General features: G+C 41.4%; 1 protein-coding gene across 3 annotated transcripts in view; it reads right to left on the reverse strand.

Annotated features, from left to right (window-relative positions):
* The window catches only part of CHN2 (chimerin 2), a 304362-nt gene that overhangs the window by 31071 nt on the left and 258414 nt on the right, over positions 1 to 14877 (reverse strand). The window contains exon 1 of one of the 3 annotated variants that reach the window (XM_077120897.1): positions 3635 to 7164. The exons of the other annotated variants lie outside the window; for them this stretch is intronic. Coding sequence (XP_076977012.1) covers positions 3635 to 3637 — 3 coding nt within the window. The 5' untranslated portion in view covers positions 3638 to 7164. Of the gene's footprint in view, positions 1 to 3634; positions 7165 to 14877 lie in introns of those variants that run through there. 3 annotated transcript variants of the gene reach the window in all.

Genomic DNA, 14877 nt, shown 5'->3' on the forward strand with positions numbered 1-14877 from the left:
CAGGCATGCCTACCTATGCTTTTAACCCCCCTGTGAACTGGCTCTTATCCAAATGATGTTCACATTTAAAAATACCCGGGAGGTCAAGGTCAGAATCACGCTCCCTTTGTTACCCTATTTCAGCTCACAGCACTGGTGTCCCATGGTCCAGCTTTTAAAGAGGAGACTTTTTACCCTCCCTGGGCCCTCTACCAAAGCAGGCACCACCGATAATATTTTTGGAAGTAGGTGGGATTATAAATAAATGATTTATTAATCACTTCCCTTTTTTTTTTTTTTAATAAATCAGGTTTGGGATTCTATTTTCTAAGTCTTCCTGCTATTTTCCTTCTTTCTCCCTATAACTTGACATATGGAACCAAAGAGGAATCACGTTACTAGAAGGTGATGATGATGTCAGGTGAAGACAAGGAGGCAAGGAAGAGTGAATAGACCGTAAACCATAGGAGAACTAAGTCCTCTGTGATACCTGTAGAGATGTAAATGCCCAGGAAAAAAGGACGGTGGGAAAGGAATATCACACCTAAAGGAATTATTAAAATGACTTTAACGATTTAGCATTGTAAGTCCATAAGGGACCTAGAAGTTCATCTAACTGATATCCCCTTCTCTACCACTTTTGGCCTCTGGGGACCATGACAATCTGCTCATTAGCACCCATCTCTAGAGAAGGTGATTTATCATCAAACCACAATTCTTCCTGGGACTTCAAGTAAATTCCAGTGCTGCACTTTAAGGAGGGTCTACTGTTCATGAATCACTGAACAGTCTCTCCCTGCTGCTCCAACCCCAATCCTCACGCTCCAGGCTGCTTTCGCTTCTCTCTCGTTTCTGAAGCCCCTTAGGTGTTGGTGGCCTGAGCGATCCACCTCATGTACACACTGCCCTGAAGATGCAGCCTTCTGCTTCCTTGTGACAATAGCTGAAATGAAAATCAGTTATTACTAATGCTGCTGAGGGTGCAGTGAGGAGAACTCTCTAACATGCTGCCAGTGTGGTGGTGAATTGGTTTGTGGCTGGAAAAAAAGTTGGCAATGTATCAAAAACCTTGAAAAAGTTCATGTGCCTTGATCCAATGAATCTATTTCTAGTATTCTCTTAAGGAGGTCTCCAGACAAAGATATACATAGATATAGAAATGTATCATAACTACAATATCAAGAAATAAGAAGAAGCTTCCACATTCAGGACAGGAGAAAGGCTAAATTATGATACAGATGTATTGAAGTATTATGTAGATAACTGAGAAGAGATGTTTAAAGTAACTTTTGGTGATAGGCGTATATGCATTTGATGTAATGTTAGGTGAGAAGTAGACTCCTGAACCTTCATATAATGTGATTCCCAGTTTTGTAATTATATGTGCCCTGAAAACAATGGAAGATAACACCAAAATGTCTCTAAACACATCGAACTGTCTAGACAAACAAGAGTTATCTCCAGGTGGAGAAATTTCAGTTGACGATCATTTTCTTCTTTATTCCTTTCTGTATTTTTCAAATTTCCTGTAATGACTATGCTCGAATTCCACTATATAAAATTAAAGACTTTTAAAAGATCAATATAAAAACTTTATTAGATTTGATTAGATGATAGATTCTTAATATCTGTTTTAGTTTCCCAGTTGCTAAAAACAAATACCATACAGTATGTTGGCTTATTGGCTCACAGTTTCAGAGGCTAGGAGGCGTGCTTCCTCCTGGGGTCGGTATCTTTCAGCCAGCTGGCAATTTTTTGGGTTCCTTGGTTTTTCCATCACATGGCAATGCACATAGTGGCATCTTCTCTTTTCTTTTCCAGGTCCCGTGGACGTCCTGCTTCAGCCTGCTCCCCAGGGTTCTCCTTCCTTGTGGGTCCTCTAGAAGACCTCCAGTAAATGGGACTCAGACCCACCCTAATTCAGTTGGACCAGACCTTAACTGAAGTAAGGGCATCAAAAAGTCCTATTTGCAATAATTCATACTCATTGGACTGGATTAAGATTAAGAACATGTTTTCCTGGGTATATAACTCTAAGTCATCACAACATCATTGTGCTGGGTTGAAATGATGTATGTCCCCTAGAAAAGCCATGTTTTAATCAAAATCCCATTTCATAAAGGCAGAATAATCCCTATTCAATACTGTATGTTGGAAACTGTAATCAGATCATCTCCCTGGAGATGTGATTTAATTAAGAGTGGTTGTTAAATTGGATTAGGTGACGACAGGTCTCCACCCATTTGGGTGGGTCTTGATAAGTTTCTGGAGTCCTATAAAAGAGGAAACATTTTGGAGAATGAAGGAGATTCGGAGAGAGCAGAGAATGCTGCAGTACCATGAAGCAGAGAGTCTACAGCCAGCGACCTTTGGAGATGAAGAAGGAAAACGCCTCCTAGGGAGCTTCATGAAACAGGAAGCCAGGAGAGAAAGCTAGCAGATGACACCGTGCTTGCCATGTGCCCTTCCACTTGAGAAAGAAACCGCGAACTTCATCGGCCTCCTCGAACCAAGGTATCTTTCCCTGGATGCCTTAGATTGGACACTTCCTCAGACTTGCTTTAATTGGGACATTTTCTGGCCTTAGAACTGTCAGCTAGCAACTTATTAAATTCCCCTTTTAAAAAGTCATTCCGATTCTGGTATATTGCGTTCTGGCAGCTAGCAAACTAGAACAATCCTCTATAAACTTTGAGCTCATTTAATCTCATTTGTCCTTTTTATGTAAAGAACCAGAGGACCTGAGAGACTCAGTGCTTTGCCTACTATCACAGCACTGTCCTGCAATCGGATCTAGAATCTGATCTAGACTCCAGGCTTCCTGCCTGCAATTCTCTAGAACCAGTGCTTCTCATACTTTAGGGGCCATCAGAATCACCTACAGGGGTGGTAAAACCATGGGGTCCCACACCCCATGGTTCTGGTTCAGTCAGTATGTTATCAGACCCAGGGATCTGCATTTCTAACAAATTAACACATGACCTTGATGTTACTGGTCCCAGGACCAAATGTTGAGAACTTTTGTTCTATGCTTTCCACCAAGTCAGTGGATCTCAACCTTGACTGCTGATTAGAATCACCTCGGGAATGTATCTCGAATAAACAGAGAAACACCCATGCCCACACTCCACCTTATACCAATGAATCCAAATTTCTGGAGATGAAACCCAGACCTTGGTATTAAAAAAAAAAATCTCCAGGAAGTTCTACTGTCCTCCTTCAATCAGGAGACACTGCAGTAATCTCAAGAACCTTGATTCAGTGGGACTGTGAGGGAAGAATGAGGTATAATGTGATAACTGCCATACAATATGATTCCCAGTTTTAAAATGGATGCACACAGAAAATATCAGAAGAAAACCCACCAAAATATCTCACACTCACTGAACTGTTGGGTATAAACAACAACTATCTCTTGATAGAAAATTTTTAGTTATTTATTTTCTCCTATACTCCTTTCTGATTTTTTGTTTTCTACAATGATTGTGTTCTAGTTCCATTAGATAAAAATAAACATTTTTTTCCCCAAACACACAAAAAATTGTATTTTTTCAAACATAAATGTAGTCATGTCTCTATTTATGCTCAGCCCCACTTCCCATCATGCCACTGAAAACCTTCCAGAGATTCTTAAGCTAAAGACAAAACTGCATACCATAGCCTGCAGGGGACTGTGTGGTCTGGTCTCTGATACCCTTCAACCTCACCTGCCACCACTTTCTTCTTGTCTCCTTGAAAATTTGTAACCATATATATCTCAGTGTGATTTTGAAGTTATTACCTATGACCCTGTTGGAATGTTAGCTTTATGAGATGAGGTACTGTGTGTGCTTTTCATCATAATTAAAATCCCAGTGTCATGCCTCAGCCTTGGTACAAAGTAGGTGCTTAGCAAATGTTTCTGACTCAATGGACGAATGTCCACAGCTATACAATATCTTGAGGTCAGAGGACTAGCCTAGAAGGTTGTCGTCATTGCTACCACTTACGTAGTAAATTTACTCACGTCAGCCTCCAATATAAAATCCAGGGGTTTCAGTGTTTCCAGGTTTCTGGCGTCACAACAGGGAACAGGTAGGACCGGGCTCTGGGGTCAGCCCCAGAGTCACATCCTAAGGGTCCTGGCCGGTTTGGGCACTAGAATAATATTTCAATGAACACCATATATTTGTGGGGTGCATTAGATGATACACTATCTTAACTTTATGAGGTAGACAGAGCAGGGGTTATTATTTGCACTTAACAGAGAAGGACACGGAGTTCCTAACAGAGCTGTCCTGGGGACTAGAATCAGGTTTCCTGATGTGCTTTCCGTGGAAATCCCTGGCATCCGAGTGGCAGTGGATCAGCAGTGGTGGCCCTAGCAGCCTCAGAGACGACTCACGCCTCTCTGTTCCTAGAATACTTTTTACAAACTGTTCAAGCGAAGCTCTACCCATAGTTCCTCCATGGACTCCATCTCCAGCGAACAGCATGAGGCCAACACTGGCTTGGCATTCATGAAAGTTCTGTTACATTAAAAATAGCACGCCCTCTTGTGGACAGTCTTTCTATTTTCCTGGCCTTCCATCAAAATCATCTCTAACTTGAAAAAGAGCATGCACTTTTTTTTTAGGCCATCAGTTCATTTCCCACACATAATATGGGCTTGGGAGATAACTCCGGACTACACAGTGTTTCCCCAAATCCATAAAACATTAAATCCTGCAGAGATCCAGAGATGCTTCACAAAGTGGTACATCAGTCAATCTAGGAGAGTGGTGGACAATCTGTTCATTCCTTTTGTTTTCAATCTCTGTGGGTCATGCTTAAATACTTTTAATGGGTGGTACTGGTATATTGAGTGTATGCTTACCACCTATTACTTCAGTGTCTACAAAAATTATATATATGAAGGGTTTACTATGCAGATTTTGAGGGGTTTGGTGAATAAGGAGGCAGAGGGATTCTCATTCAGGTTTGCAGTACAGCATCCTAGACTTGATTCTCTGTTTCTGTTGGCAAGTGGAAAATTAAAAAAAAAAAAGAAGAAAAAATGCTAACTGAAACAGTCCAAATTGCTGAATGACAATCAAATGGTTGATTTTCTTTTATAGATACTACTATACCTATCCTGTTTGATCCTATTTGTTCTGAACACGTTTTCCTACCGTCAAATGCATCTTCCTTTCCCTTCCTAGGAATTTCCCCATGAATGTTTGCTATATTCTTTACCTGTGGTTTTCAGTCCTGAAAGAGGAGGAAGGCAAAAAGAGGAAAGAACAAACTGTATTCTCATTGCTATGATAGCTAAAGAAATATGACAGAGCAGGGCAGGACCCTGGCGTCTTTCCAGTTAATGTGCTAGTTAAAGCTGTATAATCCTGGCTTTATTTGAGTCATCAGGTGTCAGTGGTTGACCTGGCTCACTCCTAAAATCCCCAGTGACCTCCAAACCTGCTGCTTTCTGGCCAGAAGTAGAGAGGCCTTTGTCTCCGATGGCACAACATGCCCAGTTGCTGCTCCGATTGTTCTCCAGGGGCAGATGGCTACCATGAGCACAATTCAGCAAAAGGGCTGAAGACTAGGTCCTTACTTCGTCACTTCATTCATTCACTCAGCATTTCCCTGAACCAAAGGGCTTGTGTGGGCTCCCAAAAACGGAGCAAAGTACTTCGTTTAGAAGCTATTAAACAATCTGATGTTTTTGGGGTCAACTGTAGAATGTTAAAATTGCTGCCCTTCCACTATAATTTATCCAGCTGTTTTTCTGAGACTGATGGCAATCTTTTGGCTAATTACCGACAGACTGCTTAGATGTTGAAAAAGAAGACACTCCACGTGATAGAGACTTTTTTAGGTTGCATTAAGAACGTGTCATTTATCTGACCACATGTAGTTGATGCTTATTTGCTGTTTGTTTTTTGTGTGCAGCTTTTGAAAGAACAACAAAAAAGTTGTGCATCAGAGAGAAATAATCCATTTCTTTAAACAAGAACCTTGAAAAAAATCTTAGATTTCTCAAATGCTGAGCTTAAGAAAGTGTGGCAGGGTTATTTTTGAGAGAATGGAAATTTGTCAAATTGAGCTGCTCAAAACTGCTTTGCAATATTTTAGGAAAACCTTAGCTAAGCTAAGATCCAAATAAACAATACAAATTTTAAGGAAGAAGTAACTATTACAAAGTTTCCAGCTGCTATTTTTCAAACTCTTTCTGTGTGTCATCACTCTCTTCTCGGATTTCCTAGTCATCTCCTTTTCTTACTATTTTCCTTGCTGTCACCTGCTTTCCTGTCTGTGGCCAAAGAAGTAAGTGCCAAACACATTCAACCTTCTGGTTTGTGCCATCTAACTCTACAGAATCCAAGTGTACTTCTCTCTTGCCCCTCCCAGCCACTGTCCATCACTTAGTGGAGCATGAGGAATCTCGGCCAGAAGCTCTAAGTTTGCCGAGTGGCATTTTGTGTCACACTGCACTGTGGAACAGTTTGCAAGCACCACTGGGAAGGCAACAAGCAGGGCATCGAGTAGCTTTTCTACCATGTTCTTTGGTCAGCAGTTGGTATAAGGTGCATCTTTACCTAAAGATAAAATCCAATTTAATCAGTTGTTTTCTGCATGCAAACTGTTCCAAGTTGGAAACCACATGCAACTTTCTAAATGCTTTTATTTTTTTAGATCTCAAGTCCCCTACTGTGCCTTTACAGTGAACAATCACGCAAACAAAATAATCCTTGATGCCATTCAACAGCTGTGCAGTTGATATTGCCCAAAATAGTTCTTGGAGAAATTTAAAAACTCAGTGGTTCTGACATATAGATACTTGCATATTCCAAATGTGAATCTAAATTTATTTCTGGTCTCCTGTGTGAGTGGTGACTTGGAATTTCAAACTTTACAACTGGACCTCATACTGGTGTATTGGGGAAACCAGCTTATGCCAAGAAAATGGCCCTGTTGCCCCTTCCCAGGTGGAATGGCTAAGCACCCTAACAGCCACCAAAGTCTCATTAGCATATTTCATTAGCAAATGCCCAGACTCTCATTCATTTGTGCTAACGTGTAGGCATGAATACTCTGGGGGAGATCCAATTTGGTCTGAACTGACTAATCCAATTTGACCTCAGGTCTGTTTTAATGCAGTAAGATTATTCTCAGACATGTTGCAAACATAAGCAGGGACTCCCCTCTCTCACTCCCTCCTCCTCTCTCTCCCTCCCTTCCTCTCTCTAGGGTCTACCCATCAGTTCCTCTTCCAGCAATATTTATCAAACATCTATTATTACCGGTCACCGAATTAAGCCGTCGGGACAAGCAGTAGACAACTGACAAAAATCTCTGCTCTTGGAGAGCAGACAATAAAGATGACTAATAAGTAAATCATATATGATTTTAGAAAAAATAGAAAGCAAGAACACAGGATGGGGAGTGACAGGGAGGGAGGTCACAACTTAAAATTGGGAGATCAGGAAAGAGTTCACTGAGAATGTGATATTTGGGCCAAGACTGACCGGAAGTGAGTCACAGTCACCTAGACAAGGGCGGTTTTCAGGAGGACTAGTGAGCAAGCTCGGGGTAGGTACTTTAAGAGAGAATAGGATGGGAGCAATTAGAGCAGAGGACTTAGAGGTACTACAGGAGGTCACTGGAGGGAAAGAGGGAGCAGGAAAAAAGGGGAAGGGAGGGGTGGGATCCAGGTAAAGAGTTTGTTCTTTTGTTTTCCCATTTAAGTAAGGAAGGCCGTGTCTGGGATTTCCTTTGCCCATCAGAGAACCGTACCCCATTATAATAAAATCTGACTCCATTTTCGAAGTTTGCTGACAGCTTTCAAGCTGATAAGGAGGCCCACAAACTCTCTCCATTGGTGCTAGTAAGAAATGCAAACCACCCAGACTGAACCCTCACTCCAGCCCCATTCCCTAAACTACCATTAAACCCCAAGCCAGTTGCCCTTCCTGGCCTTTCAAGCCATTTTTGGATCTGCTTGGGAGTCTGTCCTGCTTTCCCAAGAAAGCTTCTTTATGTGAGTGATAAAACTTTTCACATCCTCTTGGTGGGTGTGTGCTGTCATCAAATATCAACACTGAGCCACATTTTGAGTCGAGGAGAGTCCACTCTCTATTTTCGGGGTGACCACAACAGCCCGTTCGATATTGAAAGCACCTTTGATGTGTCTTCCTGCTCCCACACATTTCCTCAGTGCTCAGACTTCTACCCCATTCTGTGAACACATGACACTTTCATGAAGCCACATGCCTCTGCATACATGGTCCCTACTTCTAAAACTTATCAAGTGCATTGGAATCACATCAGCAACAAAACAATAAAATGAACCATTATCAAGTACATTAACCACTATCTCATTGAATCTGCACAACAATCTGGTAACACAGGTGTTATGGCCCCCATTTATTCACGAGGAAATTAAGGCTAAGTGAGCTTACATTAGCCAGCTAATACAGCTAATAACTAGGATTTGAATTCAGATTCAGCTGCCTCCAGAGTCCATCCTCTTAATCATCATGCGATACTGCCTCCATACATCTGTCCCCAACTAGGGGGTAATATCCTGAGAAAGGACCCTGAATTCACATTTTATGATTTCTCTGGTACCGAGCACCATAAAGAGTATTCAACAAGTAGTTTATAAATAAATGACCTAATCTCCCCATTTTACAAAATGCAGGAGGGCAAGTGACTTGCTCAGGTTCTCAAAGCCAGTTGGTAGCTGAGCCAGAACGAAAAGCCAGTTCTTGACCTTTTTGCTGAGGTCCAAATTCTCTCCACTGAGCACCAAAGGATCTGGTTAATAGCTGAGTTTTCCCAGACTGTGCAAGTCAAACAAGCCACACACACAGATGCATACACACATTAAAAAGTCTATCAACCACAGGCAGGAAATTGCCAGAGGATGTTCATTACTAAAATCATCTCACCAAGTAATGTAGCCACGTATATCAAGAGTTTCAAAATATGAATATCCTTTGAGATTCATTAACTCAATTTCTAGGAATCTATCCTGAGGAAATGATCCTAAATACAGAAAGTTCATGGCCACGTTATTTCTAATATAAAAAATGTAATATATTGTGCAAGTACTAACAGTAGGAAATGGCTAAATGATGCATTCTCATGTAACAATTTAGAATGATGCTTGTGCAGAGTATACAATAATATGGCTATAATATGCTTTTAATTGGAATGAAAAAAAGCAAAACTTCATTACAAAGAAACGAAACTTTTTTGTCTTTACTGTAGGGAAAAAATTAGAAAAGGTTTGAAAATAACTAGAAACCACATAAATCTGAAATATTAGAGGCTTCTGTGGTCTGGATTTCACAGAAGAGATATATTTATAAAAACAGATGTGCAAAACGTGGATGGAAGTGGAAATCTTCATCTAGCAGGTACTAAGGAAAATTTTCTTTCTAGGGGCCAAAACCATGCCATTCTATGGTCTCAACTGACAGAAATTAAAATCCCTCCAAAATATAAAAGAAATCATTATTTCATTAAAAATGTGACTTTGGTTAAATCCTTGAAAAGATTTTCACCTTGAGCCGAGAGCTAAAATTTTTCAAATGAAGATACTTTGTTCTATGCTGCTTTTATCATATATATATATATCAAAGTTTATAAGAGCCAGGAGATAGAAGAATAAAGAATAAGTATCATTATGTTCATCTAATACAGATCCCCTCCAAATAAATTTATCCAGACTCAGAAAATTATAACTTAATTTGTATAACAGGGCTATGAGAATTTTTAGCGTGTGCAATAAAGTATTTGGGAGGGAGGAACTTCTATTTTAAGTAACTTTTAAAACCCCAAGTTTTATAGTTCATTTTGTTTCCTTTAGTTTCATAATAATAAAAATGAAACATGGGTCAGTCTTTTATTTTTATCAGAAACCAAAGGTTTCTAACCATCACCTGAGGAGCTGTGTCAGAAGCTAACACTGTAATTGGCCATGTGCTATTTTAGTTGAAAATGCTGCATGCTTATTAAACCCTTGGTCCTGGAAATGGCAATTATACTCTAAAAATGGTGAAAGATTTTTGTTTGCTTAGAATTCCTTGCAAAGAGTGAGAACTCTGGACCCAAGCTGCCAGGATTCAAATTCCTGATCCAACCTTTTCCAGCTGGGTCATCTTGTGTCAAATTTTCTTCGACTGTGAAATGTGGATAATAATAGTTGCTACTCCATAGGGAATTAAATGTATAATTTAAGTTCTAAGTTGTAAATTGCTTAGACCCTTGCCTGATGCCCTTTTATATGTGCATATGTACGTGTAATTTAATGAATAGATTAATTCCAATGATTATCCAGGATGCTTTCAGAGTAAAGCCTAATCTTAGGAAGGTGTTGACATCTGAGTTTCAATAAGACTACCTTTGCTTTATGTGATATGGAAAAAATAATGCCCTTCTGACACACCTCAATTCAAAAACAAATGGTCATTTTAATTTGAATAGAACCGCCAGAGAGCTAAAAATCAGTTGGAAATACTTTAATTCCAAATGGCAATTCTTCAGAGGAAAATGGAGGAACGGATATGAAGTTGCATTAGACATATATAAATGCAGCAAAAGCAGGTTTGTCTTCTAAAAATACTTTGATCATATCAGAAGGAAAAAAGGTTTAGAGTGCAGATTTTTAAAAACAGACCAGTAGAATGAAGAGACTGGAGCTTGCATCAGGCCCAGGGGTGAGAACGTGGCCGGCAGTGCTCTTCCCGGGCTCTGGCTGCGTCTGGGGGAGTAGAAGGGCCTCCCAGACTTGGGGACATGCTGGACAGCAACAGGGCAGCCTGTGGAGGCCTGAGTGGGCTCAGGATGGGCTTCACGCTCAACCTGCTCACTCTTGCGCACGTATATGACTGGGGACTGGAAGCAGACAGAGCTCCTGCTCCTATTACACGGCAGGCTTTGTTTGGAGAACTGTGGAACGCATTGGTACATTTTGAAGAACAAACCATTAGCAGCTTTCAGGAGTCACTGAGCCCAGCCTAGTAGAGTCTGGGTAATGATTTTCGAAATGGTCACACCAAACCCAACTACGATGGTTTTAGACTTCAACCTATTTCCACGTGGTTCCTGGACTAGTCAAAGGTCCTGAAGCCTATTTTGTGCTGACCCACTTCTATGCCATCCTCTCAGGTTTCAAACTGATGTTCCCTAAAATACCAGTTCTCTCAGTTCTGTGAGGAAATAAATTTGGAAGTTTCAACATACATTGCTTTCTTGGATAACTACTATTTACAGCACTGTCTAGAAAAACCAGCATTTTCTAAACTTATTTGTAACCATGCTAAGTCTAGTGGGTTATCTAACAGTGCTAGTGTTTGGGAAACAGTGACTAAGACTTGGTTTATAACCTCAAGATTACTGACAGGATTAAAACCGAAGATCCATGTAGTTTGCAGTGCTCAATACTCAGTAAGGACCCAATAGAGGATAACTATAATCATTATCATCAGTTATAACCACTCTTTTAATAAGCTTAGGTAATGGTCCTGCTGTATCTCAAACGAGGCACACATCAGCCTGGTTCTAGTTCTCCCAGCTGGGCCTTGGTGATGTTGTGGGGAGGGGAGACAGCCTTTACATGTCCTTATCCTTCCACATGGAGAGGCGTGCAAGGCCAGTGGCCAAGGCGACATGAGTCAAAGGAAGCACAGCAGGATTCACTGGTCACAACTGATGGCTGAAGGTGCATCTTAGATATGTTGGTTCCAGGCAGGCAGGGCAGGAAGCACCACCTCATTCCCAGGTTTGCGCATTGACTGAGCACGGACACATCTCCGGTTCTTGTGGGTCCCTCAGAGTTGCTGTGATCCTTCACTGCACACAGCCCAGGGTGTCATCTGAATCCTGGCGTTCCACATCATGACCTCATCAGCCCCTTGGTGCCAGGGAGTCTGAAGTCCCAAGATCTGTCGGGCCCCAATCCAAGGTCCTGGCATCCACCCTCTTTGTTTTCCAAAGCCCCCTGACAGATAAGAAATAGTCTCTTAAAGGAGTCCTTTAGTCCCAAATGGCGTGTTTGAAACAATCTGAATCCATCTTGATTAAAAATTGGCCACACCTTAACTGAAATAACCTCAGTGAACGGTTTTATTTACCGAGTTCAGACCATCAATAATAGATTAAAATTAAGGACATGTTTTTCTGGGGTACATAATTCCAAGCCTCCATAGCATGCAAGCCTGGCTGCAGGCTGTTATTATTCTCTGTTCCACTGACCTGATCGCCCTGGACATGGGTTCTATTGTTACACTGGAAGGCTCCCTGCCACTGGCCAACAAGCAGCAGGTACCAGAGGAGGAATTCTTCCCTCAAAATTGGCATACTCCAAGACAGAGCCAAGTGCGGGAAAGGAGGGGAGAAGAGAATCTGCTTGCTTCCAGGGTGCCAGCACATTCCAGGCATGATGGGAAGCTGGAGATTTGATTCTACCCTTACAAAAGGTGAATAAAATATGACAACAAAAATGATGCTAGAAGAGTGATGAAATGCATTACAGTGATATTTCCTTCTGTTGGGATTCTGGAGCTCATTTTCTAAGAATTAGTGTGGTGTTTGGAAAATGGTGACAAAACCATCTTACATTCTTCCCATCAAGGTATGGAGTCTATGTCTCCTCCTCTTGAACCTGGGAGGGCTGGGTCAGAAAAGGCAATGTGGCTTCTGCCTTGCCCACTGAAACCTTGGGTTGTAAGAAGTTCCATCAGCCTGAGGCTGCCATGCTTTGAGGAAGCACAAACCACATGGAGTGGCCTCAGGTAGGCATTCTAACTCACAGTCCCAGCTGGGAGCAGCATTCAAATTATTCCAGTGTAGGTGCCAGATGTGTGAAGGAAGGAATCCCCAGGTGATTGTAATCTTGAGCATCACCTCACAGCAGCCTTTGACTCTTCCTAGGTGAGGACCCAGACAAGGGTGAAGCACAAACCAGCCATACCCACTGCAAACCATAATTCCCGACCCACAGAATCTGTAACCCTAATGCAACAGATGTTTCATATTACTAAGTTTTGAGGTGGTTTGCTATACACTTAAGAGTTTTGGTGACATGGCCTGTGGAAGCCCCTTCTACTTCCAAAGTGAAAAGGCTGATGTCCTTGAGGACCAAGCACATGCGTTTATGTCAAATCAGGAAGTTTTTAAAAAAGCATAGATGCTCAGCAGTGTTACATATGCAGCAGGTTTTAGGCATGCTGCATATGTTTCTTTGCATTTTGGTTTGTCTGCAAAAATAAAACCTATGTGAAACAATGGGTATATTTCTCCATTGAGAAAAATACCGTGTTTCAGGTACAACATTAAACTGGGTTAAATTAGTGGGGATTTTCAGGCATAAATGCTTTAGTGAATATGAGAAATAAATTATTTCTATACTGTAGGTCAAAAGAAATATATGGCTACTATTTATTATGTATATGTGTCAGACACTGTGCTTGGCCCTTTGCACAAATTTGAACTTGTTCCCAAGTTATGGCCAAGATCAGAGTTCAAGTAACTTGTCCAAGGCTATGGCAATTAAGAGGCAGAGTGGAATTCGAACTCAGCTCTGCTTTTCCCTCGATGCCACACTGTCCTCAATGCAATAGAAATCAAGTGGCTGTGGCAATGAAGGCAGCATCGTGACAGCTGAGTCCTCCATCTCACCTCTTGGTCTATAGAATGGGGGTCGGGGAACTCTTTGGTACTGTGCCACAAGTAACCAAGGCCTCCCTGGTTGAGAAATCAGTTAGAGCTTATTCCTCTTACTCCTTCCTTACATCCTTCCTTCTCTTAGTCATTGGAATCACATAGGCACATACACCATATTGAACTAATAGGCCCACAGGTGAAATAATATTCTATAAATACATCTGGCAAAAGATGGCTGCTGTTCTTGTCATAGCAACTCCGTTCTTTTTTGTCCTTTAAGAACAAGTTTCAATTTCACTTCATTCATGGAATCCTCCCCCAGTGATGTCAACTCACCGAGCTCTACTTTGAATCAACTTTCCATTCATGAGGAACCTGCTTGCATAAAGCACTGCATGGGAATCAAAGAAGAATAAGATCTATAGCAACCGCAGGAAGTTTCTATAGCAACCTCAGGAAACTTATATTTCTATTATTGATAAGTACATACTCCAATTATGCACTACACTTCCTGGTTTTTCCATCCACCCATCTACCAACCCATCCACACTCACTCTCTCCCATCCACCCACCTCTCCGTCCACCTGTTCAGGTGACCATCTATCCATCATCCATCCATCCATCCAATAAATCAACCAAACAATTAAACCACAAACTGATTGGCCAACCAACCAACATTAGATGAACACCTCATATGTGCTAGGTGTCGAAGTAGGCTCTGGGTCTGAAAAATCAAGTAAGACTCAAACCCAGTTCTTATTCAAGGCAGTGAAAAGACAAGCAAAGAGTCTACAGAGAGGAAGTTTGACAGGATTTGGCATTCTGTTACGTGCAGGATTTTGCTGTTCATCATTACTGTGTTCCATTCACACAAGTCTCTGTCCTTCTGGGCCTATTTCTTCATCTTTGGCTAATGGCCACCCTCGGCATTCTCCTGAGAATTCAAACCTTTATTGCCTGAATATTAAGACACTCTTCTGCTCAATACATAACTTAAGCTTGAAGTTTACAAATCTATATGCATGCAATCCTGATAAGCTAGGGCCATAACTGTGAACTTGAACCTCCTCAGAACACACTCCATCCCACCCACCATCATCCTTCTCTTTTGCTCACCTGGTAACTCCTATTCATCCTTCCAACCTCGTCTTCTTTCTCCAGGAAGCTTTCTACTGGGTATAGCTTCATGTCATCTTTTTCTTTTGACTCCATTTGATCCTAAGCTCTACAGGTCTGTCTGTCCTGCTCAGCACTGTATACAAA

The sequence above is a fragment of the Tamandua tetradactyla genome, chromosome 1 (assembly GCF_023851605.1).
Source record: "Tamandua tetradactyla isolate mTamTet1 chromosome 1, mTamTet1.pri, whole genome shotgun sequence".
NCBI lineage: Eukaryota > Metazoa > Chordata > Mammalia > Pilosa > Myrmecophagidae > Tamandua > Tamandua tetradactyla.